Source organism: Lepidothrix coronata, unplaced genomic scaffold (genome assembly GCF_001604755.1).
Source record: "Lepidothrix coronata isolate B3197 unplaced genomic scaffold, Lepidothrix_coronata-1.0 Scaffold22, whole genome shotgun sequence".
Lineage (NCBI taxonomy): Eukaryota > Metazoa > Chordata > Aves > Passeriformes > Pipridae > Lepidothrix > Lepidothrix coronata.
In genome coordinates this window covers 6,735,884-6,763,789 of record NW_016690202.1, presented here as the reverse complement: position 1 = coordinate 6,763,789, position 27,906 = coordinate 6,735,884, and the positions used below count along the sequence as shown (strand labels likewise).

Below are 27,906 nucleotides of genomic sequence, written 5' to 3'. Positions count from 1 at the left end.
TCCCACCCAGATTGATAGAGTTTCTTCATAGAGTTTAACAAGAAAACAGAGTTGTTTGCAAAATATTTTGTTATAGCATTGTTTGTTTGTTTTTGTTTTATAGCCTATTTCATGGAGAGAATTTGCCAACATCCACCCTTTTGTGCCCCTGGATCAAGCTCAAGGGTATCAGCAGCTTTTCAAGGATTTAGAGAAGGACCTATGTGAGATTACTGGCTACGACAAAATCTCCTTCCAACCAAATAGGTAAGAATTTTTTTCTGAACATTAGCACCTAAACTGATTCCAAAAACTTCTAATGAAAGTGTGCTAGCTAAAAACAGAAGAATTTTCTAAAATTAAATTTGCCTTGAATGCAAGATTATGAAAGCAAATAGTTTGTTTTTTTCAAAGACTACAGCACCGTATTTTGTCTTGTGTTTTCTAAGAGTTTAAGGATTTGGTCTTTTAAATTTTTTTAATATTTCTTCCCATGTTTTCCTCTCTATGAATGTTTCTCCACCATTGCTTGTGTAAAATGGTGGTGTTATTGGTATTCTCCTGTGAGCTAAAAATAAAAATGTGAAATAGGAATAAGCTGTATGAGCTGTCAGCTGTGTAATTGTTGAAACTGGTATTTGATGCACTAGGTTTGACTGAAGAATGCCTAGGATCTGCATGCTCACTGAAATAAATTCAGCAGCATTGAGTGATAAATGCAGCCTGTTTATGTCCATTAGCAGTTTTGATTAGCAGCAAGAAATTACGCTTAGGATTTCACTGAAAGACTTCTTATGTTTCATTGTGAACACTTTGTTATGCATTTCAGTATTAGTTTGCCTCTCTGTAACCAAGCATGTAGTCTCCCACTAGGTGCGGAAATGTGGATCAACTCCATCACCAAAAGGATTTAACATCATGGTGTAAGCAGATAAAATGGCATAACTTTTACCATCTACTGTTTTCATCTACATCCAGTTGTTAATTAAGGCATGTCCATTTGTAGTTTAATCTAGGGGATGTACTTCTTCTAATTTGCTGGCAGTTGCCTAAAGTCATTGGTAAGGATTAGCGCTGAACAGTTTTGAAGTTTTGGCAGAGAGCTGGCACTTTCTGGTTTGTGTGCTGTGTAACAGTGTTTGTGTTCCTCTTCCAGTGGAGCCCAAGGAGAGTATGCAGGCTTGGCTGCAATCAAAGCTTATTTAAATGCCAAAGGAGAACGTCATAGAACCGTAAGTGTCAACACTCATGTGGGGAAGAGCTTTTGGGTGGAAAGTGAAGAAAGGAAAGTTGATTCAGCAGCTGGGAGTCATCTAGAGAGAAATCAGGTTGTGTATCCTCACCTGTGACAAGCTTTCAGTATTCCTTGCTTCCCTCATGAATCCTGGGTACCATCTTAAAACTTTTTACAGACAGTGAGAATGAGAAAGGGTACTCCCTGAAAGGGAGTCTGGCATGGACAGACTTAACTTTCTCCGTAGCAGCCCATATGGTGCTATGCTTTGTGGTTAAAGGGATCTCTTGGCTACTGATGAACAGTGCTTTCACAGTGTTAATGCTTTTTCTTTATCCCCCTGCCCTGACCCTGTCCTTTCCACAGCAAGGAGGCTGGATGTGGGCAAGAGGCTGGGAGAGACACAGCTGACCTCAGCTGACCAAAGGGATATTTTATGCCATATAATGGCATGTGCAACAAAAGCTCAGGGAAAGGAGAACACAGCAGGGAAGGTCATAATTATGGCATTTTAATTCCCAGGCAACCATTACATGTGCTGGACATGTGGCCAGCCATGGGAAGTAATGAATCAATTAATTAAGAGCAGGTGCTGATTGCTACCATGGTAGTGTGTTGGTGACAGTATTGCACCAACCAAGATGCCCTGTTTACCATCCATCATCCATTCATCTACTGGAGAGCCAAGGAGGGATAAGCAAGACTTAATAACCCGTAAATAGTCCTGTAAGACCAATGCAAAAATATGACAGTGAGTGGAAGTTAACAGCGGACTATCTGCCATCAGTGAGTGCTGCCACGTGTGACAGGCTCAAACTCTGGTATAAGTGGGAGTCAAAGGCAGCCAAGCAGTATGCCACAACTGATGCTGTAAAAGCATTTTTCCTTAACCCTTTGGCAGCAGAGTCTAGGTCAGTCTGTTTCTGGCAGTTTGTGGCAGTGTGTCCAGTACATCTGGAACTGACTGCCCAGGGCTGGAAGCACATCTCTACCTACCTGCCAGTCTTTGACTGATACAGACTGCCCTGGAACACGGTGAAGTCCATGAAAACCTGCAATACATGGATAGACACCATTGTATGGGGCAGCACAGCCCCACTGGAATCATCTGAGGAGCGGTAAAAATATTCCAGACCATTTGGAAGGCTGGTTTTGCCATAAAACCAAAGTATAAGAGGTCCAGTTCTTGGGACTGAAACAGCAAGATGGTTGTCACACCCCTGGGAGTGCAATCAATAACTGCGACCCCACCAGCTTTCCCTTCCCCAGAAAGGAACACAGGCTTGTTAGACATTGTGGATTATTGGAGAATGCATGTGTATGCCAGGTTACATTCAGCTTGAGAGCCCTCTCTGTTGAGTGACCTTAAAAAAGAATTATCTTGAGTGGGGTTCTGAGCAGCAACAGATCAAAGAGGGGATAGTTTGTGTGGCAGCCCTTGGGTGCATATTGAGGTGGGAACAACTGTGAGAAATGTACTCTGCATTTCAGCTGTGGAGCCTTCAGAGTTTTGGAGCTGGAGGTATTGAGGATCCAAGGCTTACTGCACTCTGACTGGAAAAGAGATAACAGCAGTGCACTGGGGGGGTAATCTGCTTCAAAGGTTATTGGTACAGCACAGCTCCATTGTGATCACCTGTGCTGCACTGGATAGTCTGCATTATGCATTTTTCTACAATTAAATCTAATGCTTGAGGAAGAAATGCTTGTCTTATGAGGAAGCTTCTGGTATTTACAGTATCCTAGAGAAAATGTTCTGTGGCTTCACCACCCATTATTATATCATTCTTCATAATAAATGTTTTCTCTTTTTTGAACTTGACATGTTACAGTTTCATCTAACACCCTCTCACTCTGGAAAGATGTTGAACAGTTCTTCATTGACATACCATGTTAATTCTGAGATTTTTTCATTTATCCTTATCCATCCATATTTCTGTTCTTCTAATTGGATTCTAGTTGTCTATCCTTCTCAAAAAAGCCATCTCATAACTTCGATTATCTTCAGAGCTTCTGTGTTCCTTTCACTTTTTTTCTCTATTTCCTTCCTAGTTTTTGATGCAGTTGCTTTCTTTTCCATTGACACTGTAAGATCTTTTGAGTAGCGATAGGTTCAAAACTAAGGATCACACTTTTGAGTTGTTAAGATCTGTTTTCTTATGTAATACTCTAGATCAGTCTGGTTCCAGTATATATATACATTTTTGAATGTTTGCTACTTTGGATTGTGAGTCGTTTTTTGAACTGTGAAGTCTGTTCTTTTAGGGACCTGGGGAGTTTGGTATTAACAGGATACTTGGCATTTCACTCTGTGTCTCCATTATAAACCCAATTATGAGTAATTTTAAATGCTAAAGAACCAGCACAGATATATGTAATATTCTATTCTGATGACCTTTCTTTACAGTGAAAACTGATTGGATCTTTTCATTTCTTTCCTGTGTTTCCATGAAATATTTATCCACATGAACCTTCCCGTTTACTCCCTTGGAAGTTAGTTTAGGAACATTTTTGGGACCACATCCAAAACTTCTTTGAAATCTGAGATTGGTTAGATCATCTTCTTTCACACACTCACAGAGCTGGCTTTAAACAGCTGGAAGAAACTCCTTAGTGCAATAATATCCATATTTTCTGAACCTGATTTTATCCTTCGCTTTGGGACTTACTTGCCTTCTCAAAATGGAAGGGTCGTTGTCCTGATCTCCTGGGAACTATATTTCCTGTATGTGAGGAAACTACCTAAAATTGAATAGTTAAGCGTTGTCTTATTCTGTCTTTGTTTCTTTGTTGCATCCAGATCACCTCAAACTTTTTGGAAATCAGCCACTCTTTACAATTACAAGCTTTGTTTTGTGAGTAGTTTTACTCAAGGGGAAGCGAAATTAGGTTGAAATTTTACTCCTCTTACAGTTGTCTTCTTATTGTCCATGTATGCTTTGCTGTTGGCTCGTATTCTATGCAAGATCCTTGGGCTTCTATGAGTGTCTGTGATCCTTCTGTGCTCCAAAATACCCAGAGGTTGACTGCACAGGAGAGAGAGCCTGGAGGTGCTTGCACTTACATATTAAAGATTTCAAATGTTACAGTAAAATAAAGATACTCTTGAGAAAAAATAAAATGAGAAAGCCCACAAAATGTTGACATTTCATCTGAAGTGAGCTTTTCTCCTGAGCTGGAGAAAGTAACTAAACCAGCAGTTCAAGCTTCTTGCAGTTGGCTTCGTTTGGATGTGGTGCCCTCTCATGGGACAAAAGCATGGACATGAACTGACAAGTCTCATCTCTCCACTTTGTTGCCTAATCAATAACATCTGTACCCAGCAGGACTGGGTGGCCATCTCAACTCACTTTACATTTCTGCTATGCAGCTAAAATGGCTACAGATGTGGCACAGGGCTTCCTGGCACTGGGGCTGGGATGCCTGTGTTTCCTGTGTTCTGAAGTAATTAACATTTGTCTCAACATCTTTATGGAACAAGTTCCATGAACCATCGTGCAGTTTCTCATGAAAACAAAGTGCCTTACAGCCATTTTACAAAGCTAAGTCTGAGTCATTTAATAAACTGAGTTAAATCTTTCCAAGAGAACTATAATAGACAAATGTTTCAATATCCTCATTGAATAGAAGCAAAGGATTTGGGGTTTTTTAGAGAAGATATATTGTCTTTAGAAGGGGTAGAATTCCTAGCAAATGTCTGGATACATCCTGACCTCCATTTTCCTATCACTAAGAAGAGCCTACATTTATTTAAGTACTTCTCTTGTTTTCTTTTTACATTAACAGTATAGAGCATGTAAGTAGCTCTCTGAAACTTCTTATTTATACCCAAAATATTTCAGAATAAATTTTTGTTTTGAGTAGAATACACAAGAAAATTTTTTGAAAGTCAGCTGAAGTTGTTGTGGAAAATTTGTAATTAGTTTTTCCTTTCAAGTCATTGTATGTGTGGAGACTGATTACTTAAAAAAAGATTTAGTCTTTTAAAAAAAGGTGGGGTGAGACAAAAGGACTTTAAATGTGAGTATCTGAGATAATATTCTGGAACTGCAGCCCTTAATATGATTATGTAGCAAATGAAACTTTTTAGATGCTGATACCTGAATGGATTAAAAAAAAAATCTAGTTGCATCGTTCAGTACAAGAGGTAATTTGCCAGTAAACATTACCTAAGGATTCCTTTTGGAAACTGATAATGAGATGTAGCCAAATGCAGACCATAACGCTTTAAGAATTTTTTAACAAGTTATACTTCAGCCCCTGCTTTTTTTCCCTTCTAAGGTGTGCCTTATTCCTAAATCTGCTCATGGTACAAATCCAGCAAGTGCGCAAATGGCAGGGATGAAGATTCAGCCAATTGAAGTGGATAAAAATGGGAGCATTGATATCTCCCATTTAAAAGCAATGGTGAGTATTTATTTATATTTAATTTTTAAGATAGGAACACTCCTTCTCTGAAGGTAATGGCAGCTGAATCACATTTCTCTTTGGGAGGAAATAGAGCAATAATAATGTTTATATGCTTGGAAATGATAAGTAATTATTTTTCTTATTATAATTTTTTGCTCATTCAGCCACTAGCCATGTGGTACTTGTGAGGTTTCTTTTGAGGATCTTTGATGCAGGAGTTGCTCAGAGTCTTTCTACACTCTTTTATAGCAGACCCTTTGGCTCATATCTAGTAGTTGAAACAAAGGAACCATGTTGATGAGTGTGAAGCATTTCAAACTGAATTTAGCCTTCTCTTAGCAAAGTTCAAGTCACCTCTGCTGGGGAAGCTGTTGCTAGGCAACCTATTTTTTTTTTTGTGTAGATTGGCTGCAGGTGAATCTTGGGATGCAAGGGATTAGCAAGACACATTTCCATATTTGAACAAACTTTTGTGGTAGTTGTAGAACTGTATTGCTGAAAGTAGGGGGAATAGCCATTTATATCACATTACCTCTAAGGCCAGATAGTTCCCTTGGCTTGTCTGGAGGTTTCAGAAGTGACTGTTATATATATATATATATTTGTGTGTGTGTGTGTGTATGTATGTATATATGCCTTCTCCAATTTAAAATTCTGATTTATTGAGAAAACACGGTTTTTCCATAGGCATTGCTGAGGGAAGGAACCCAGTACACTTTGCTGATCATAAATTACTTTGATTATCTGCTGATAGACTTGTTTCCCACCTGTAAAACAGCTGATGACTTCAGTTGTATTTTTTTGTAAAAATCTAGAGAAGCTTCAGGAGCCTCACTGACCTTTTCTCTCCCTCTCCCTGCCACCAGGTGGACAAGCACAAAGAGAACTTGGCAGCCATCATGATCACATACCCTTCTACCAACGGTGTGTTCGAAGAGGAGATTGGAGATGTGTGTGACCTCATTCACAATCATGGAGGACAAGTTTACTTAGACGGAGCAAATATGAATGCTCAGGTACAAAATCTCCTAGGCAGATTTATTACAGCTGGGAGTCCGTGGAATAAAAATTGCACAGCAGTACTCAGTTCAGACCATAACACAGCTTCCTCACAAGGTGGCACAGTGCTTGGGGGAGGAGTGAGGTTTGCAAGAACAGTAATAAACATTAGATGGCAAAAGTAAGTATCTTACATTTGGTTTGCCCTGAAATGTGTTGTAATGTGTATGAGTTGTTCACTGAAATTGGCTGTCTGCTTAACCTTTATCAAAGACATTCTTTGCAGACATAATTAAGAATTCCTAAAGCAAAAAGTTGTTTGCATCAAGTTCTTGTTTCATGATGCATCACAATAAACATAAAAACATACAGTCTTTTTCAACATGCTTTCCTTGAATGCATTAATAGGTCTTAAATGGCACATGAAGAAGGTTTTGAAACAGAGTATTCCCTTCACAGGTGGGTCTGTGTCGTCCTGGAGACTATGGCTCTGATGTCTCTCACTTAAATCTTCACAAAACCTTTTGCATTCCCCATGGAGGAGGAGGACCTGGAATGGGACCTATTGGAGTGTGGGTATCTCTATATTAATAGCCTTTCCTTAAAGAAGTATATATTATATATATATCCCTTAGTGAATCATGGTTGGTGTTTCACTTCAGTAAAGAGCTGTGAGTGGAAGAGGGATACTGTTCTTTGTGAACTTCTGTCTTTCTCCAGCACAGTCATGTGCTGATCTCATGAATGGTGTAGTTCACTCGCGTTCTCAAACCCTGACTTCCACATTGGCCTTTTAGTGTGCATGGTAGAGCTCCCTCAGCAATCCGTTCCCTGAGTAAAAGCAGAGATGATCTGTGGGCTTTGAGGGCTGATGCTGTATGTAGTACAGAATGCAGAAGTGGAACATGAGCTATGTGAATCTATTCTGTAGAACATTTGTATTTCCTTAAAAGAAAATAATCTTACTTGTTTCAAGAAAATAATTTTTATTTGGATAGCTCCATGAATATCTTGTGATAGGTTGAAAACTGAGTGCCATCTTCCGTTGGCACCAGTTATGTTAATAAACTTTGTTGAAGACATAGACCAGACTTCCTGGAGGACTGTTTCGAAGCAAGGTGAAGAGAAACTACTGCTGAAACTGTCCAGATGTGGTAACACAGAAACACTCATTTAAGTTCTATAATCAATGTTTTTGTTTTAGGAAGAAACATTTGGCTCCCTACTTGCCTACCCACCCTGTCATCAAAATACAGCCGGATAAGGATGCATGTTCTTTGGGTACTGTCAGTGCTGCACCTTGGGGTTCCAGTGCTATATTGCCAATTTCCTGGGTGTATATCAAGGTGTGTAGACTTTTATAAGGAGTTTCAGCTGAGGTTCTGTTTCTGTTTCAAGTGTGATGCCACTGGAACCACATGAACAGGTTTAAGAGCAACTCAGCATAAGATGTTTGCGCAGACAGAAATGCAAGTGACTACAGCACAATCATAGATTATTTACATCCATCAAACCTCCTTCTTTTCCAGTAGGACAATGGAACTGCCTATTGCCATCTTTTGCCATGGGAAAGGATGTTAGGACAAATGCTGTATCTGTGCAGCCTGGTTAACTCTTTTACCTCTTGTTTGTAATAATTTTTGAGACAAGTGGACAGCAGGCAGAAAACAGCAATCAGGCTTGCCCTCCCACTTTTTCTGACACGGAAGTTTTCATGTTTAAAAGCTACTTGGTAATTACTGTTCTTCCAAGAATATTTCTATTTGTATGCTGCAGTACTGTTATACTTGACATGTATGTAACTTTCCAATATCCTGAATTCCAGAGGATTTTACTGAATTTTAAAACTGAACTTAGTTTTGGCTTTGGATGTGAGACAGCTTGATCATGATCTCTGTAATTTGTTAATCCCTTGCAATTTAGTGATAAGCCAGCAAATATTTGGTTGCATATATGTAAGTATTTTGCCAAGAGAGATGAGTGTAGATTCAAATTCTGTTTGAGAGAAAGTGTGCTGGGACTCTAAGCAACATTTAAAGCTTTCAATGACAGAAAATGTTGGGGAATAGTGAACATAGGGGCAGTGTCGTTCAGGGTTCTCTGTCGCCAGTTTGATACTCTAACCATGAAAACTTTCTCTGCTGAGGATACCAGCTCTCCCAGAATTCAAAATGAGCAAATATGAGCTGATGCAACTTACCTGGTGGCTTTTCAGCTGTGGGTAAAAATCACTTGTGACTGTAAGCTGGTTCCCATTACAGAATATTTAAACTGTAGTAAATCTTTAAGGGAAGATGTTTCTTCACGCTGCAAAATGCCATCTATTTACACTGTCCCATCTTAAGAGGTTACCTTGAAGGATGTTTTGGCTTTCTTCTATGTCACCTTAACTTCTAAGTGCAACGTTAAGAAATTCAACCACATCTCAATTCCAGCATTGTCCTTTTGCAGTGGTTTAACAGAGGAATAAGTGCATCTGTGTTCATTTGGCTCTGGTCTTTGTTAATACACACTATCATCTGTGACATGACACCAGCAAGCAGAATTTGAGTTGCTGGGATAATCTGTACAGACAGCACACATAGCTTTTTGGACAGCTCTCTGGATACTCTTTCCTTAGGATGGTGACAGGCAGCCTGTGCCTTTCGACATTATTGAGTTCTCACTTTTTTTTCTATTCACTTCAAAGCTTCACAGTTTGAGGAAAGGACATCAAGCTTAATCTCTTACACAGTAAACACTCTCATAAGCTATGTATACCACAGGTGCTTTCAGTTAATACCCAGAGCTTTTCTGTGAGTGTCGTGTGGAAAAGTGTAATAGCAGAGTGACTGCCTTAAAACTAGCCAGATGCATCAAGGTGCTGTTTTCTATCATGCTTGTCAGTGCAAGAGCACACTTGGCTTGCTTGGGAGTGGTTTTAGATCTGTTTCTTCATGTTATTCTTCTTTCAGACAATGGGAGCGAAGGGTCTGAAGCATGCTTCTGAAATTGCTATACTAAATGCAAACTACATGGCAAAGAGGCTAGAGAAGCACTACAAAATCCTTTTCAGAGGAGCAGAAGGCAAGTATTAGACAACTTTTTTCTTCTACAAAGCTGACTTTTCTTTTGCCTCATGTAGAAGTTGGCTTGCAATATGGTTCTTTTTTAATGCTATGTGACATCTCAAACTTCTCTTGATGTTGTTCACAAGAAGTGAAATAACCTGCCACACTTCTTCTGGGGATGAAGATTTCTTCTGCAATGAAACTGAGACACTTGGAAGTAGAAGGAAAAAAATGCCTGCTTGTAATTAGATGAAATGACGACAAAAGATGGAGTATACCATCAGATAGTTCTCCTTTAAGTCTAGTAGCAGATTAATGAACAGTAGAAAAAGGAGAAGAAATCAAGTTGAACCCCAAATCCTCCATAACCAATGGCACTACAATTTAAGAACTGAAAGCAATTTTTGGACTTGTACTTTCCCCTGCACACTTTCTCTAAAAAAAAAAATCCCACCAAATTTCTCTCATTTCAACTCCTAGTTCACTTTTGTGAGATGGGATAGAATCCCCTTGGCAGTGCAAGGTACTTTAGCTACATTCTGGTTCCCTGTCATGGCTCTCCAGTCTTGCAGCAGGACAGAAGTAATGAATAAGAGGTGAAACATTTATCTGTAGAGTAACTATCAGAGCTTCTTTAAGCTGAAGAACATTGAGGAACATTTGAGTACAATATGTATGCTCTTTAAAATATGTCTACACAATGGTGTACACACTGGCTCAACCTGTAGGTTGCACTTCAATAGAATATATTATTTCCTCATAGAAGTGAATGGAAGTTGCAAATTTTGAAGGATTCAGCAATGAAATGAAACAAGGTTCTCCAGGATCATGGATATAAATTTAGATAACTTTTGTCTTTAGCCTTTTTATAACATTAGATTTGAGCTTTGCTCTGGCATAAGATAAAACTGATTATCTTGATTAATTCAAGATAGCCTAACACCCAAATGGTGTTGGGTCATTGACAAATTCAGCTGGTTTTCAGAGTACTTGTAAATTGTAGGAGCTACTTTGACCACTCATTCCTGGTTCTGATCTTGGAAATTAGGCCTCTTCTTAATGTGACATGGGACCCAAAGGGTCGGTCATCATATACTGAGTTGTGTATCTATTACCTGATAATTTCTCAGGTTTGAGTTTTTGCCCAAGTGGATAGTTTTGAATTTGTCTTTTTGCCATGTTCTCCACAAAATCAATCAGTACAGACTTGGTAGATGGCAGTGTTCTCCTAGTAAGTAAAGATAGCATATACTTTTTCATTTACAGGTTATGTAGCCCATGAATTCATTTTGGATACGAGACCTTTCAAAAAAACAGCAAACATTGAAGCTGTAGATCTTGCTAAGAGGCTTCAGGATTATGGTAAGCCAAATGTCTATTTTTTAAAATAGCAGCATAAGTGAAGATTTTCTAAATCTCTCTTAAAGGGAGACAGAAACATTCTAGTTCTGTGCTTACGGACAGTGAATCTGTCGCAATCGTTTCAGGCCTCCACATCTTCTTTAAGGGCTTGGAGAGCGAGTTGCGTCAATTGAGTTGTAGTAGCTACTTATGACTCTGCTGCTACCTCACAGTTTTGTAAACTGCCCCTTCAATTACTGATTACATGACTCTGAACCACTTGGAGCGAGTGGGTTGGAGCCATGAGCTTAATAAGATTCCAAGAAAATGAAAAAAGAATATGAAGAAAAAATAAAAAGAAAGAAATACTGTTGAAGAAGGATAATAGGATTTAAATATTTCCATCCTCATAATAGTTTGTGCAGTTTTGTACATGCTCTGAAGAATCTGATTGTGGATGCTCTTTGGCTTCCAGACAAGAGGACCCATTTAACTGCTCAATCCGGTGGAACTGTGCTTCTAATGAATATGCATGAAGCTGTTAAAACCCTAACCAGTAATACCTCTTCAATTAAATAATCCAAAGCCTGGCTGTGATACTAAAAAACCCACCCTTCCTCCTCTTTCAAAGTGGGCTTTAAATAGCATGCACCACTTTAAATGGACTTTCCAGTAGGTAGTAGGTGCAGAGCTACACAGATAGGTATAGTGAAGTTCTATCCTCTGCAACCAAAAGTGTCACAAAACTGTACTTACAGGGCAGGCAGGAAATCTTGATAGACCACCTTTTCTTTTTACCTGGTTTACCAGTGGAGAAACCTATACCTGCCTCATGTTGCCATTCAGCCTGTCCTAAGGAAGGACAGTGACAGAACAGTTCTACTGAAGTGAGCAGTAGTAACACAAATAACCAGAGAAAGATGCAATATATTTTGGGCTGAACAGTAACAAAGAAAAAAAGAGCAGGTTTTAAAAGTATTTCATTAAGTCAGTGTGTAACTCCATTGTAAATAATACAGTGGTGTTACCCTTCAGTGTTAAAAAGTAAGATACTTGAAAAGTCTGTCTTACCTCTACAGTACACTGCCAGCATTACCAAGGAGTTCAGTCCTGTAAAGATTATTGTATAGAAAGGGCTGAATTTGTGAATCAGTTGATAGCTAATTATGTAATATATATTATGCATATATTATGCATATATTATCTCATAACCTATTGTCAGTGACTGATTTCTTCTATTGTCATCAGGTTTTCATGCTCCAACCATGTCCTGGCCAGTGGCAGGGACGCTTATGATTGAACCAACAGAGTCTGAAGACAAAGCAGAACTGGATAGATTTTGTGATGCAATGATCAGTATTCGGCAAGAAATTGCTGAAATAGAGGCAGGCAGGATGGACCCCCAAATTAACCCACTAAAGGTAAGATGGCATGTACAGCAAGTTACCAGCATCAGCTTAACCCTTTAGACTTCCTTGAGACTACATAAGCCTGCTTCCTGGTCTTTCAGTAATCTCAGAAATAACTGTGTGGAACAGTGAGCACAAGAATTTTTAGAAACCTTAAACTTTTTCAAAATTTGAATTTTGACTTTTTCAAGTTAGAAGCCTGGCCTTTTCTGACAGAGCAGAGAAAGTTATTTCCACAAGCATGTAATCTGTATTTCAAGGCCACCTCAAAGCAATGAAGGAGAGATTCTTATTTATCTGGGTTAAGACAGGAAGTGGAAAGACCTTAACATTAAGAATAAAAGAAAGATTGAATTAATTATTTTAGCAGCAGCAGCACAGAACTGCTGTTGGCTCAAGTTCTGTTCAAGTCTTGTAATGCTGTACTGACTTTTAGATACTGAGGGGATTTAGTGAATAGCCAGAAGTATATTCAAACCTTGGGAAGTATCTTCAAACCTTGGGAAGTATCTTCAGGCCAACTGAAAAAAATTCCAAATACTGACTTCCCTCCTGGTTTAGACCTGCCTTTTCTCCCACAGAAAAACAGAGTTCTCAAGAGACTCTCAAGACAGTAGTTATTTACATGTAGTAATGCGAACTTGAAGAAGGGTTCACACTGATAGGTTAAGTAATTTCATGTCCTAACTGTGTCTTTTTCCTTGTAGATGTCACCACATACTCTGAACTGTGTCACTTCTTCCAAGTGGGATCGTCCCTATTCCAGAGAAGTGGCAGCATTCCCACTGGTGAGTAAATAATGTGAACGCAGTGGTGTTTATATACGTAAATATGCTTCGTGCTCTGTAGTTTTTTGGTCAGTTGGAGATGAAGTAATGTGGTAAAAATAAAAAACTCGAGAGCAGTTTTGGCAGTTGCTCAGTTTTTATGTGTGTGAGCTCTGCCGCAGCTCCATTAGTTTTGTTCTTAAAGACAAGGAAAGATCTCAAAAACAAAGTCTCTACACATCAAGTGCAAACTTGGATTTTTAAATTTTAGCACTTCAACAATGGGCATTTATTCCTATTGGAAACAGCCTGTTCAGTTCTGACATACTGCAACAGGGGCTCCCAGAACACAGTACCATGTGCTGACGTTCAAAGCTCTGCTCAAAAGAACTTGGCCAAGGGTGTGACGGTGCCCCATAGTCAGCATGGGGCAAGCTACACCAATGCAGGCCTGCTACAAATAAAGATCACCTTGAATCCAGACTCATCAGACTTAATTGTTTCCACAGTCGAAACAGGTAAATGTGTAACTAACCTTCCTCATCTGAAACTGAATTGCAACTATTTAATTGCTACATATTGTTTCAAAGAGAGGAATTCAACTGCACCAGTGAAGTTTGCCACCTTGCTTTATATATTATATTGTAACTATATACTGAACGGCACAGTAGTCTCCTGCACTTTTCATTGGTTCCTGTCTGTAAGCCAGCTATTCAAAGGATGATAAAGTTTTCTTTTATCCCGTAAAAACTTCTTCTTTGCAAGCATTTCTTAGAGGACATGGCTACACTTTTTTGGAAAATCTAAGCATTCTAACATGACTGCCACCTATATTATACAAGCTTGTTAACTTTCAGGGCCTGCAAATAGCTTTGAAGGATAACTTCGCGTAAAAAATCCACTTTTCCAGCATTTGTAATTCTTAAAATTTCTAATTGCTTATCATTTTGTAGATTTGCTTGGTAGAAAAATTAAGATTGGTTGGGTTTTTTTATCTGTCTTAGCCATTTGTGAAGCCTGAAAGCAAGTTTTGGCCCACAATTGCTCGCATTGATGACATATATGGGGATCAACATCTGGTTTGCACCTGCCCACCAATGGAAGCCTATGAATCTCCATTTTCTGAACAGAAGAGAGCATCTTCTTAAGACTGCTTCCAGCTACCTGCATTTCTGACTCCATCAGGACAGTCTTTTCCTGATTTCCTGGGGATATGTATACTGTGTATATTTTGGATAATCACCATGTTTGTTAATTGAATCACTGCGCAGTTAAAATGTAAATACAATCAGTATGTTAGGTGTAAACAAAATGTGACTGTTCCTCAGCAGTTGATGTTGAAGTTACCTTGATTCAGCCTTTTGCCTGTTTTGTGCTAAAGTTTTAACAATTAACACCCAATTTGCAAAGTGGCCTGGAAGATATGGTTAAAAAGTAGAAAAGATGCAGATAGATAAGGCAATACTAATGAATATTAACTGCAGGAGTAATTGTTTACATTTCGTAAAAAAAATTATGAAGTAGGTTTTTAATTTACTTCACATATTACCACTAGCATTGCAAGTGTTAATATTTCATACTGATTTTTTTATCTATCAGTGTTAGTAGTCTAATAAAACTGGTAAGAATTTTAAGTGTTGTCATGTTTTGGATGCGAACTTTTCAGCTGGATTTGTCCAGCAGAGCAGTATGAAATTATGAAGTTTAAGTTCTTATTTGTAAGAATTGCCACAGCAGTAACAGCTTCTACACAAAGGAAAATACTGTCAGAGATTAATATTTCAACAAATCTCTGATTTCTTCAATGAGCTGGAATGATCCATTTTACCAGGCAGTAACAAACTTAATATTTTTCTGTGTCATGTCAATTTTTCCATGTAGTTTTATGTAGTCCTTTCTTATTCTGGAGAAGGCATGAAAGACCTTTTTAAACAGACTGTGAACTGCTTAGTATGACTTAGATCTTGGGTAACACAAAGCAGGAATTTTGGTGAATGAGGAAACAGATACTGGGATAACATTTGGACCATGAGAGGATGGCACAGTTTTGCACCTTACAACCAGCCATCCTCCAACCAGCCACTACTCAACCTCTTCTTAAAGATCCACATGCACTCACACCTGGGAACTCTTTCTGAAGTGACACAAATGACACTAGTATTCACTGCACTGTTTAAAGTACTGTACTTTTATGTCCTTTACAGTGAAAGTTTTGGGACTGCAGCTTTTCCGTTACCTACCCTATGACTTTAATTACACAAAGAGACTGCAGATGACAGGAAGGTTTAGGAAACTTAGGCCAGATACCAGTTTTTATGTGAAAAGCTGCACCTACATCCTGAACCGCCTCAATACATAGTGAAGAAAATCAGAATTTTATACTCTAAAATTTAGTACTGAAAGGGTGTCTTTCAGTAGCTATTGATACAGCACTAAGGACATAAAAAATCATGAAAAAAACACTGCAAACTTGTAATGTGACAGAAGTCTCTGTTGCCAATCTAATTCCACAGTCTTGTCAAGCTACTTCAATATTTGTTAAAGGCAGTTTTATGTTGCTCGATTATGCCTGTCACTGGAAAGATACATTAAAAAATTGGTTCACATATTTTTGTATTAAGCAGATAACTTCCCCTTGTTGATCTCAAACTGACAAATTTATCTCGTCAATTAATTGGTAAAAACTACCAAATGGAAAACAAAGCACTAAAATATTTCACAACATTCAACTAAAAAGTGACAAGTCACAGGTCTGATGTGCTTACTGCACAGATGCAATGGCTTTTACAAAGGTAAAATTGCATCTGTTTTCCGCAGAAAACACTGAGCTACCTGTAGCGCTGCTGTGGTTACAAGCTATCAGTGCAACCTCAATGCCTAGAGTGGGACTCTGCCTTACCACCACAGCTCCCAGCAAGTGCCGCCAGTGCAGGGAGGGCTCCCTCTGACTCTGTTACATGAACTAACAAGCTCCCACTGCTACAGAGTATGAGTGAGGCCGTGGTTATCAATGTCAGGTGGGTTTCTTGTTTGTGGTTGGTTTTGTGTTCTGTTTTTGTTTTTAATTAAGCGTTCTTTTCATTGAGAAATGAGTTGAATGTAAAGCTTCGTGTTTGAAAAATAAGAAGGCCGCCTAAAGAAAGTGTTTTGTAATCCTAAAAATAAATTCTGTAGAAACCTCATGACTTAATTAAGCAGATAATAGTAAAAGCAAAATTAGCAACTTTTCTGAATCATAAAATATTTAATAAGGTATATTTTTGGGGGGGATATATTGTATATAAAATTTCAGATCACAATATGAAGCGATTTGAACCCTCTCCAAGCTAGCACTGCCTTTAATGCCGTGTAGATGTACTGCCACTAATACAAGACCTACTAAAAGCATACAGTTTAACTAATACAGAAGTGGCTTTTTTATATGAACTATTTTTTACACAACTAGAGTGTCTTGAATACCCTCTTTTAAGTGCAAAAAACACAGATCACTTTACACTAATGCAGCAACAATGCATTCATATTGTTCTCATTAGTCATTAGTAGTCAACTTGCATAAGATACAAGAAAAGCACAATGAAGCTCACAAAAATAGACTAAAAATCAGCCTGTTCTTGCAAAAAAATACAGCATAATAGAAGAAAAAGACAAAAAAGGGATTATGCACACCACAGAATTTGCTGTTATTTAATCCAAATGGCTTAAGTGCTGACTCTGTTTCTTTTTCCTGTTTTTTTGTGGGCTTTTCTTTTGGTTTGGGTTTTGTTATTGGATTGGTTTTTTTGTAAATCAAACCACATGGACCAGGCACAACTAAGATTTAGGAGGCAGTGTGTAGCTAAAACGTCACTAACTTTTTTTGATCCCCAACATTGTTTAACACAATTTATTTTCCTCTGTCCTGAGGTAGTTACAAAAAAACAAATCATAAATTAAGCATCAGCTAGGCCAGTAAGAGCTGACGCTTTCCTTTTTCTTTTTTTTTTTTTCTTTAAAAACTATTTGTTAACTGGCCAAAACTACCGCTGATGTTAAAAGACAGCTGAGAATTAGAGTTCTCACAACACCAAAAAATGGCTATGAGGGCAGGAGGGTTAGCTGCTTCAAAATGTGACAATGTATTGAGTCCCATCAGCCTGGCTGGTCCACTGTTGAATTTCCCATGTTTATTCTCCTTTACTGTCTATAAAGTCACTGGGAGAAGTACAGAAGGATCTGAGCACATCATCGTCCTTTACTGTAACCAGGAAAGAACTGGTCCAGTAGTGTCTGCAGTATCTTGTTGGGGACCATGGTGTAGCCCTTTCCCAGGTCATAGCGGCAGGCAGGGCAGGTGAAGACTTCAGCTCTGAAGGAGCGCTGTAAACAACTCTGAGACATACAAAGACAGAGAAATAAATTGTGAGAACTTTGTTTTACACCAACAGTTTAATCAGCAGAAACTGAGGAATCACTGTTAACCAAAATCTGCTGTACTACCAGAAAAAGGGAAGTCATTGCCAAGCCCTTTGGTGCCTGGCTCTGCCTCTGTGACTAAAATGTCCTAGCAAAGGAACTATTCTCTTTGCTAGGATGTGAAACACTGAGCTTGGGAGGAATTAAAACGAATCACAACTGCGGTTTCCCCTTCATTTCCACGAGTGCCTTCCCCGTGATTCACAGCTGATTTTCAGCTTCCTTATAGATGAATATAGATTCCTCACAGATTGCTACAGTTTTCCAGACTTTAATTTCAAGAGGAAGGTCAATACACTAGGTATACTGTTTACATAACAATCGCCATCTACCTCATCAGAATAGTTTCAGTTAAGCCTTACAGATATATGTAGAATAATACAATCTCTAACACATTAGCATCTGTGCTATCATCCTTACTATGTTACTGGTGACTGCTGACAGCCCAAGCATGTGAGCCAAGTATCAGAAATTTATCAGGCAGATCTGTGCTCAAACAGCAATAGCAGCTTACTATCAAACTATTCCTTACAACTTTAACTAGATGTTATATTGTATTCACAAATATTTACCGACATCTTCAAATGTTGTGCTTTCTGGGTGTGTTGCTGTGTAGCTTTTTGTTCTTTTTTTTCCCCACGGTTTTCCAATTTCCATAATCCTAAATATTAACTCCTTCAAAATACATCTTATGTTTTTTTAAGGAGACATAATCATTCTATGTGTGCAGGCCATGCATAACAACACCATGATTTTTACTAGAGTGATACATACCTTCTTGAACAGCAAACTCGCATTATCAAATACGGACCAAGATGATAACAGTCTGAGTTCTTTTAGGCTCTCAGGTAGAAATACTAGGTATGGCAGGTACCATTTAATATGCACAATTCAGCAAATGATTCTGTACACACCAGTGCTACAAAAATTAACTCTAGTACAAATTTGACTCCAAACTCCTTACATTATATCCAACTGACCAAGACTTTAAGACACATGAGTAATAAATTGACTTCTATGGCCCTCCTACCAAACATAACCAATACCAAGAATAACAAGATAACTTTCTCTGAATAAATCCAAATAGTTTTCCTGTATTTACCCTGCATCCTTTCATAACTTCTAGTAAGAGAGTTATACAATTATAAAATCTGCTTTTATTCCTTAACTATGTAAAATTAAATTATTGATGCTGTGCCAACATCTAACCACTGGGCCAAACCAATTCCTAGTGTACTCCACTGATCACAAAAGCATGACAGTAATGGTAAACCTCACTCATTATGTCTATCAGGAACTATGCAAAACAGACGTCCATTCTTTATTACAAAGAATAAAGTCTACATAGCAAACAGTGACTGGAAACTTGTTGCATGTTTTTGCTCAGAATGTTAGGCAATTATTACTGTTTTTCTAAAAAGCATATGGCTTTGGTGACTGGTGTCTCAGAGCCAAGAAAACAGCCCAGAGCAAGGCAGAGTTTATTCTTACTTTACAGACGTTGTGGAGGCACTCTGTTGTCACCGGCTGGTAAACCAGCTCCTGGCAGCAGACACACATAAAGGATTGTTCCAGTTTCTTCAGAAAATTCTAATGTAGGGCAAAGGAATAAAAGAGACAAACTCCATTACAGTTCTCGTAAATACCACTTCTTACATAAAGATGATGAACTTCCAAAAGTTCTTAAGTCCTTTATGAGCACAGCTTTCTGAAAGTAAATCAGGAATCAGGTCTTCAGTGGCTTAATTTCCCTGCTTTTTTAAAAATGGAAGAATCATATAGAATGGTTGGGGTTGGAAGGGACCTTAAACAACACCTACTCCAACCCCTCCACTAGACAAGGTTGCTCAGGGTACCACCCAGCCTGGCCTTGAAAATGTCCAGGGATGGAGGACCCACAACTTCTCTGGGCAACCAGTCATAAAATTTTCTGCCTAAACAAAAAGTAGTGACTAGAACCATCTTTCTTCACATCTCATTTCTGACATCAGCATAACATAAAAATACATTTATCATTTCAGAGAAAACATGCTCTCTTCAAAAATTAAAAGAAATAAAAAGATACTTTTAACTTCAGAATATTTTTTTGAGCAAGAAAAGATCTCTGTTATGCAGGCATAAACTGATAAATAGCAAATGGCACAAGTGAGGCTTATTTTCTTGAAATGTAAGCCTGAGTAATGATAAGGTTTTGCTAAATACAGTCTGTATTTAGCAAAAGTTCAACAAGAAAAATTACATTTTAAGAGGGACTGAAGGTTTCTCCCAATAAAAGGCAAACATTAGAAATTATGCATGCAACAAACATACTGGTCCTTCCTTAAGAGAAGCAAGTACTTCATCCCACAGTTTCTGGTTCATACAGTCTTCTCTAATCAGCCATTGTTGCTCTTGGGTCAGCTGGAAAGCTTCTCCTTTCCCTCCATCTCCCATCCTCATGGCTTTGGGTTTATTTGCAGGTTCCTCTATACCTGCTTAAGATGATGACCATGAGATGCAGTAACAAGAGAGTGTTAGTCTGAACTAATAAAAGGGGAAGACAAAACTGTTCTAGAAGGAAACATGGATTAACATGGATTACATTCATGAAATGCGGCAAGCAAATTCCTACTCCAGCTCATACTGTTCAGCATTGTTTGGACTGCAGCACAGTGGCACAGAAGAATGTTCATTTTTCTACAGAGCTTAAGAGAAAAAAACACAGTAAGAGTAGTAAAAAGGATAAGACTCCTACACTACTACTTAATTACAGAGCGTGTGCTTATCAATTTACATTAGAATTCCAAACAACTTCACACTTTCACAAAGACTTCATGGTTTAGTAGTAACAACACGACAGACTCTGCTGATGAATACTAAAAAAGTACAAAGAAATACCATCATCAATTGTCCTTTTCTGGTTTCCATTACTTTGGCTGGTTGGCTCCTGTTTCACTGTTTGCTTTTTAACCTTATCTTTCTTCTCCTTACTTGCCATGGCTTCCAAATAACCTTCTGGATACTAAAATTAAAAAGCAGAGATTTAAAACAAAAACTACTGGCATACAGGAATAACCAAATACCAAAAATAATAATTTCTAGAAGACTTTAAAGCCCTGTGACTATATAGTGAAATAATTACCAAATAATTTTAAAACCCTATATGTTGGAGAGAACATTTAAATTAGTATCTATCATTAAGAAAGTGTAATCAAGTCAAAGAATCTAATCCAGACTCAACTGCATTAAGTAGAACCCAATATCCGTATCTATGTCCTTACAACTATACAAATCAGTTAGGCAAACTTGAAGATGATGGTATGCTGCAAGATATGCCACTGTCTTGCCGAAAATAGATGTTAATTCTTGCCATCTTTCATTGATTCTGCAATGCCCAAATCTTCATGGGTCAGCCTATTTCTGTGCCTAAAATGTACTATGTACACAAACTTCTCGGTCAAATGAAGAGAAAAATACATGAAGATGCACAGGTTTTTTAGTTCCCTCAGACAGACTCTAGTCACTTTTCAAAATTAGTTCCATCCTAAGGATCACAAAATTGGATTCAAATTCTGATTTTCCAATTCACATATGCAAAAGCAATTTACTGCTACGGCAGAAAGTTTTATCTGCAATTCCTTGTGCTGTGTCACTACTACAGGATTCTTTCACTCTGCAGATAATCTGTAATGGGGTTTAGTATTAAAACTTGCCCATGTGAAGTACAAGAAAAAAAATGGGGCTGTAATTTAGCTGATTTCTACTTTTGGAATTTGTTTATTGAAACTAAGAATAAAAACTCTGTGAGTCCTGATACAAACCTGTACACTCAGGCCCAGTTTCTTTGACCGTTCCATTCCCTCTGAAGTCCAAGGTGCAGGCTCAACATCATCTCTCCTCAGAAGATAGCGCCAAACTAAAAATCCACACTTTCCAATTTCTGGCCAATATTTCACCACCTAAAGAACAATATAAAATTACTGCCATTATTTTATCAACAAGAAAGACATATGCATATTGTCATACTTTAATTGTTAAAGAAGAAATGAGAAGACTGATTTGCACATTGCTATTATACACCAGCTCTTCCCTCAGGTAGGACATTTTTGTATATTTGATAAATACAATGCTCTTAAAAGGCAACTCTTTTATTTCAGACACTAAGAAGTCATTAAACACACAAAAGGCTGGGATATAGTCAGAAGGAGTGAGGAAATAATGAAAAAATCTGATTTCCAGGGAATAATATAAAGTAGCTTACATATTCAATTCGTATATCCTATTACAGATTATGCTCTATTATCACTGCCCTGAATAATTTCATTTTGGTTCTGTGCAGAATAAGACAGAGCTAAAAAGCTATAGTGAAGAAAAAAGAACTATTTTTTTTTAAGTAATAATGAAAAATTTGCAGTCTAACGCATAAGAGACTATTTAAAACAGCTGAAGAAGAATTTTATGTGGTAGAAATCAGAATACCTTGTAAATGCCATCATATCTGTTGCCTTCCTCTGGGGCATATTTGCTGATTCGCCGTCCTTTTGAACTGCGCACTACTCTGACTGGCTTACCAGCCCTCCAGTTCTTTGACTCTGCTCCATTTTTGTCATCCAGTGGGGCATCACAGTTAAGGGCCAATGCCCTAGAAAGACATTTAAAATCTTCATAAACTAGATTGCAGCACACAACAGAGTTTTGAGAGTGAGTGTAATTAAGTCATATGCATTTCCCTTGTCTAATTATGCTTTATTGAGCAGTATAGAACTTTGCAGAATACTCTTTAACAACTGCAGAACTGATGGGAGCAATGAGATCCCAGCTACAATGCATTGGTGAGAAAAAAGGATGGGAACTCAAAATATTTTAGTGTCAAGCTTCAGATGAAAACTCATCTGGAATTGCTAAATGAAACAAACCAATCCTTTTAGACTTATTATTCTTCACTTTCAAAAATAATCCCTTCCTAAATAGCATTGAGGAAATTAAAATTTTAACAAAAGGCAAACTTCCTCTGCTGCTATTCCCCATCAACAGATATTAAAGCTTTTTAAGTGTACATGAAAGTAAGGAATATGATGAAAAACACTGTAGAGAAAAAAGTACAGAGTAACCATTCAAAAAAACTCTAAGTACCATAAATCTCTCATATAATACATACAATGCCTCAGAGTAGGACTTAGAATCACAGTAGCCAATTCAAGGACAAGCAAACTCCTTTATCCATGAAGACCCTTTTCTGGAAACCTGGAACAAGACTGTATGAATACCTACTAGACCAAGCTGCCCCAGTGAACAGTATTGCTACTACCACAGGCTGATTCAAAGGGACTGAAAACCCTTCAGAACCAGCCTCAACCCAAATGATGGATCTCAGAACAGAAGAAATAATATGGTTTATAAGCAAACATGGTACAAGTATAGAACTCACACTGCAGAGAAAAGTAAGAGACAAGCACACTACTCCAACATTAAAAATGTTTCTCCTATAAAAACAAAACTTAAAAAAGGAAAAAAATCTGGACAAGCAAAACCAATACTGGTTAAACTATACGGAATCATTATAGTTTTCAGTATCAAAGTGCTTGAAAACTTGTATCAAAATCAGTAAATGAGAGCAGCACCTTGTTATAGTCCACGTGCACTAATACCTGCAAAGCTAAGCAGCAAGTTTTGACAGTGGATTTCTCATTTGTTAAGAGCACAGAAATGCTAACACTAAGGAGTCCAGTTTTCTGAAACAAATTTGCTCTATTCACTATATATGCCTATAAACCAATTGCTTAAACCTACTTCCATCTTCCTTCCCTCCTTGTTCCTTGTTCACATCATGTCCCCTGTCTCACTCCCTCCACCCCTCCTTTCCTCCCTCCCTTCCCTTCTCAGCAGCCAAGTCAGGCTTTTTCTCTCTCTCCTCTGAGCACCACTGAAAGCTTGAAAGAATCCCTCTTCAGCCTGCTTGAGAGCAGCAGAATATATCTAAAAGCAGGTCTGGCAAAGAAAAGGTCTCAGTGACTCTCAACATCCTACAGGTGTTCAGAGGTCAGTTGTATAACAGATTATGCTCCTAGAAATAGAAAAAGATGAAGAGTTCTTTGTTCAGGCAGGCTTTTAGAGGATGGAAAAACACTTCAAGCAGATGTCTAATTCATCTTTTGGATATGTATTTTCTTTTTCAAGCACCTGTTTTTGATAAAGCAACACTCTAATTCCTTGCTTTTCATAGAAAAATATGATGGAGGAAAGGGCTAGCAAAATACAAAAGATTTCTTTCATCACAGGAAAATGAACACATTTTCTTCCTTCTTAAATTTGTAATTGATTTACTCACCGGAGAAGAAACTTTAAAAAAAGAAACACCCAGACTAGAAAACTTCTGCTCAAGAGTTTTGACAAATTTCTCATTAAATTAAAACAGAATCCTCTAAAGGTGACTGTAGCACAATTTCAGCCAAGAGACATGACTACAAGCTGCAGCAGCAATATAGCAATTTCACTGAGGTGCCATGTTTCCTTAAATCAACAAAACATAATGCTTGACAAAATGCCTCTTAGTAGCAAGAGGCACCACTGTTTACAAATGCAGCATGTACAGGCATGAATAAATATAGCAAAATGTTAGTTTTAAGTTAAAGCACTACAACCCAGCTCTTTGTTTTGGAATATTTTTAAATTTTATCTTCAAAACTTACCTATTCATGTGGGTTAATGTCTGATCAAATGAATGTTCTCCAATCCTTTTATTGCCAGATAGATCTCTCCCTCCACTCCCAGTGTAAGTGAATTCATCTCCTCGATCCTGTGCAAGAATATTATCCTTCGGTTTAACACTCTAAAGTAAAGTAACTCAATTTAAAAAAAAAATGCAACTTCATTTGTTCTATTTACTCAGACGAAGAAAAACTATAATCCAAGGCATGGAAAAATTTGTTTTCAATTTCAGTTTCACTGTCCTAAAGCAGCTGCGCCAGCACAAAGCTAATGGTCTAGATGTAACCTATTCACCAAAAAATTCCTGCAAAAAAAACCCTCACCTTTTTCATTTTTTAAAAAGCTATTTTAGAAAAAAAATTCTGAGGAAGGGAACATATTCTAGCAAGTGGTTACTTGCTCTAGAGCTTTCCATGAGTTAACAAGGTATCGTGTTTGTAAAATACATAATAAATACCTTGGACAGATCACCTCAATCTCTTCAGCTTGTGCCAGGGGGTAAGTGATGATAAGTACATACAGCACCACCTTACAAGGCAGGTGCTTTCATGAAATAGTAATGCCAGGAAGAGTCTAAACTAATTTAGATTTGTATTTTGTAAGCTGATATAATTCTGTACTATAGTTCCTACATAGATCTTTCATGAAATTAAAGGTAGGTTGATAAAATCTTTTACCATGAACTGTAAAAAGTCAGAATCTAAATACACATAAGCAAAGCCAGTATTCCTACTTTCTGTAAGAAATCTGTCAGAGAAACTCCTATTACTCCTGGTAAATTCATATATTTCTAGAAATATATATACACACACACTATATATATATTTAATATGTAATTTCTTTGGAGATGTACATTTTGTACAAAGCATGTAGCAACTGTAGAAGATAAACACAATATGAAAGTAACATTCATATGAATTTTTATAGCAAAAATCTGAACATGGATGCAGTAGTAAAATTCAGTCAATTTCTTACCACTATTAAAAGTCTGACATTATTTAGGACTCAGTGCAAGATTGTTACAGATATTTTATGACTGACAACAGTAGAAAAAGAGAAAGTTAGAAAGTGAAATGTTGGTTGAACAAGGCCATAGATAAATTATAGAAATTTTGTTCATTTTATTCTGTGTAGGGAAAAACCTAACACAAATTCAGCTGCAATTATCTGCATGTAATAAAAAGCAAGTTCTATGAAGTTAAAAAGTATACTCTAAATCTAACAAAGACATGTATAAACTCTGGTATATCCCTTCTTAGAGTAGTCTACTCATTCTGCTAAATAAGTCTCTAAAAAATAACTGAAATAGGGATGATATCGAATGAGGACAATATATGAAACAACTTCAAAAGACCAACAAGGTAGGAAATGTTTTCTAAGAAAGGACATAAAATAAATTGCATAAAACAAAGTATCACAGAACTGGAATTAATCACAGAATACGCTTAATTTTTCAGTGACTTTTAAGGCAAACACAATGCACAGATCACAGAAAGATGATCACGATAATAGTATCAACAAGAATGGCTATGCTTGATGTATCATGCCCACTCAAACAAATTGCATTTTGACAATGAATAAGAAGCTTGTGACAAGTTCAGAAAAACAGAGAACGTATCTTGGAGGTCATGAATCCAGAATGACTTGAGTTTCATAACAAAGAAAGAAATGGTGTTGCAGAGAGGAGAAGACTTCTAAGGCAGTTTTTTGATGTACAAAGAAATAAATTGAAACTGGAAGGTGACTTTTTCCCTCTTCGTAGAATATAATTTTGAAACATATAATTTTGCAACATATATATAAGAATGTAAAAAAAATACAGGAACAACAGAAATACTTCATACGCAAGCAAGACAGAGAAAATCATTTACAAGACAGGACAAGTTCTTGACAAACTGTTTTGCTTATCAACAATCAGGTTGTTGATAAAATCTTCATGAGAAGAAAGTACTGAATAGACTTATTTTTTGGCATAACAGACAAACATAAGTCAAGGACAAACCGCTATAGATTTAAGTCTAAAAAACTCAAGCAAGAATGCATAAATGCAACAGTGTTCATTATTACCTATTGGCACACACCTCTATGGAAAATGGGTTAAATGTAAATGGCCTAAAAACAACACACTCCCAACATCTTCAGAGAAACACTGAGTGGTTCTCTGGGTGGTACTCTAACCACAGGCAAACAGAAAACATTGGGTTTGAAGAGATAGTATGGATAGAAGGCCTATGCATTCATGCTCAGCTCTTGAACATTCATACTTTACATTTGCTTCTCTTTAATTATCTAAGTGCTCTGTGTATAAGTAAACAACTGGAAATCCAGGGCAAGGTAGAGGGAGGATAAATGGAACAATGATGGAGCATAAATGTTACAGGTCAAATTACAAGAAGATGATATCTTTCAGCATCCTCCAGTGTAAGATGGAGTCACTTCTGATTTATTTTCCAGAAGAACAACACTCCCTTATTTCCCAACAGATATACTAAAAAAAACCAAAAAGGATTGCAGGAAACAAAGACACAGTTCCTAGAATTGGAGAAAAATGACAGAGATTGTGGCGCTGATCTAGGTTGGATGAAGGGAAATGGGGAGGAGATTTGAACCTCTGATATAAGAGCAACTCTTAAGCGGAGAGGAAGAAAACTCCTATGCGCCTGTAGAGAATGGCAATCAAAAATGGCAAGAGTAAGTGATGCACAGACCCAGTGTTCTTCGAGTAGAATAAATGTGGATATGAATGCAGCCCAAGACAAGCAGAAGTGAAATAGGGACACTGGTAGTCTGGAGACGTAATAGGAGACCTATAGAACCTACTTCCATGAGGCTTACAATGTTTTACTTTGAAAGTAAGAGTATGATAGGAATATTCACAGCTTATTATTTGGGATCTTTTGAGAGTAATGACTCATTAAAACAATTTCTCAATAGCTTTGAGTTCTGAATCTATCTACAGACAATAGAGGATCTTCCTACCACCTACAACAATGTTCAACTAAGAGCCTGTATGAGATGCGTAAAGCTATTTTTTTCTCAAGAGGATCAGAAAGCAGATCTGAAGACAATGGTCCAACAGTTAAAGAAAACATACGGCAGAATCTTTTATAAGAAGATGCAAATGATCACAGCAAGTATTATTCTCCAAGAGATTCTGAATCTCAGTCCAGAGATTTCTCATATGATCCTATATGCAACGCACTTTAAGAAGAAATAATCTTTCTTTGGATTAAACTAAGCACATCACACAATTAATTGACCATCTTTACAACACTACCTCAACCCAGCAGCAACATGAACCTTGAAACTTTTGAAAATAAAGAGCAGTTTTAACTCTGATACATAAAAAAAAAGACACAAGAGAGCAAGTTTTCAGCATAAAAGTTAAATTTCTTTATCTACCTGATTTGATGAGTCGACAAGTCAAAATACTTTCATCATGAACACTGTGATTGCACAATCACTGCTTATGTCCAGTATCTAGTTTTTAAATGATAGTCTGTTCTGAAATAATTCTTAAATTTTAAATTACTAAAAGACTTCTCAATTTCTTCAACTACTGTTCCTATTATGGTTAT

The 27,906-nt window shown here is 37.5% G+C and overlaps 2 protein-coding genes across 5 annotated transcripts in view; one reads left to right on the top strand and one right to left on the bottom strand.

Annotated features, from left to right (window-relative positions):
- GLDC (glycine decarboxylase) overlaps positions 1 to 16,371 on the top strand; it is a 44,280-nt gene extending 27,909 nt beyond the window's left edge. The window contains exons 15-25 of the mRNA XM_017808122.1: positions 104 to 246; positions 1,136 to 1,211; positions 5,495 to 5,620; positions 6,490 to 6,639; positions 7,082 to 7,194; positions 7,827 to 7,968; positions 9,577 to 9,688; positions 10,939 to 11,034; positions 12,262 to 12,434; positions 13,130 to 13,210; positions 14,194 to 16,371. Of these exons, the coding sequence (XP_017663611.1) occupies positions 104 to 246; positions 1,136 to 1,211; positions 5,495 to 5,620; positions 6,490 to 6,639; positions 7,082 to 7,194; positions 7,827 to 7,968; positions 9,577 to 9,688; positions 10,939 to 11,034; positions 12,262 to 12,434; positions 13,130 to 13,210; positions 14,194 to 14,337 (1,356 nt within the window). The 3' untranslated portion in view covers positions 14,338 to 16,371. The remainder of the gene's footprint in view (positions 1 to 103; positions 247 to 1,135; positions 1,212 to 5,494; positions 5,621 to 6,489; positions 6,640 to 7,081; positions 7,195 to 7,826; positions 7,969 to 9,576; positions 9,689 to 10,938; positions 11,035 to 12,261; positions 12,435 to 13,129; positions 13,211 to 14,193) is intronic.
- Positions 16,372 to 16,419: 48 nt separating this feature from the next.
- UHRF2 (ubiquitin like with PHD and ring finger domains 2) overlaps positions 16,420 to 27,906 on the bottom strand; it is a 77,235-nt gene continuing 65,748 nt past the window's right edge. For 2 of the 4 annotated variants that reach the window (XM_017808123.1, XM_017808126.1), the window contains 7 exons: positions 24,310 to 24,416; positions 22,100 to 22,262; positions 21,442 to 21,579; positions 20,519 to 20,642; positions 19,952 to 20,115; positions 19,133 to 19,231; positions 16,420 to 17,557 (listed from right to left, as the gene is read on the bottom strand). In XM_017808123.1, the coding sequence (XP_017663612.1) occupies positions 17,411 to 17,557; positions 19,133 to 19,231; positions 19,952 to 20,115; positions 20,519 to 20,642; positions 21,442 to 21,579; positions 22,100 to 22,262; positions 24,310 to 24,416 (942 nt within the window). In that variant the 3' untranslated portion in view covers positions 16,420 to 17,410. Of the gene's footprint in view, positions 17,558 to 19,132; positions 19,232 to 19,951; positions 20,116 to 20,230; positions 20,326 to 20,518; positions 20,643 to 21,441; positions 21,580 to 22,099; positions 22,263 to 24,309; positions 24,417 to 27,906 lie in introns of those variants that run through there. The other 2 variants (XM_017808125.1, XM_017808127.1) reach the window with 2 other exon arrangements.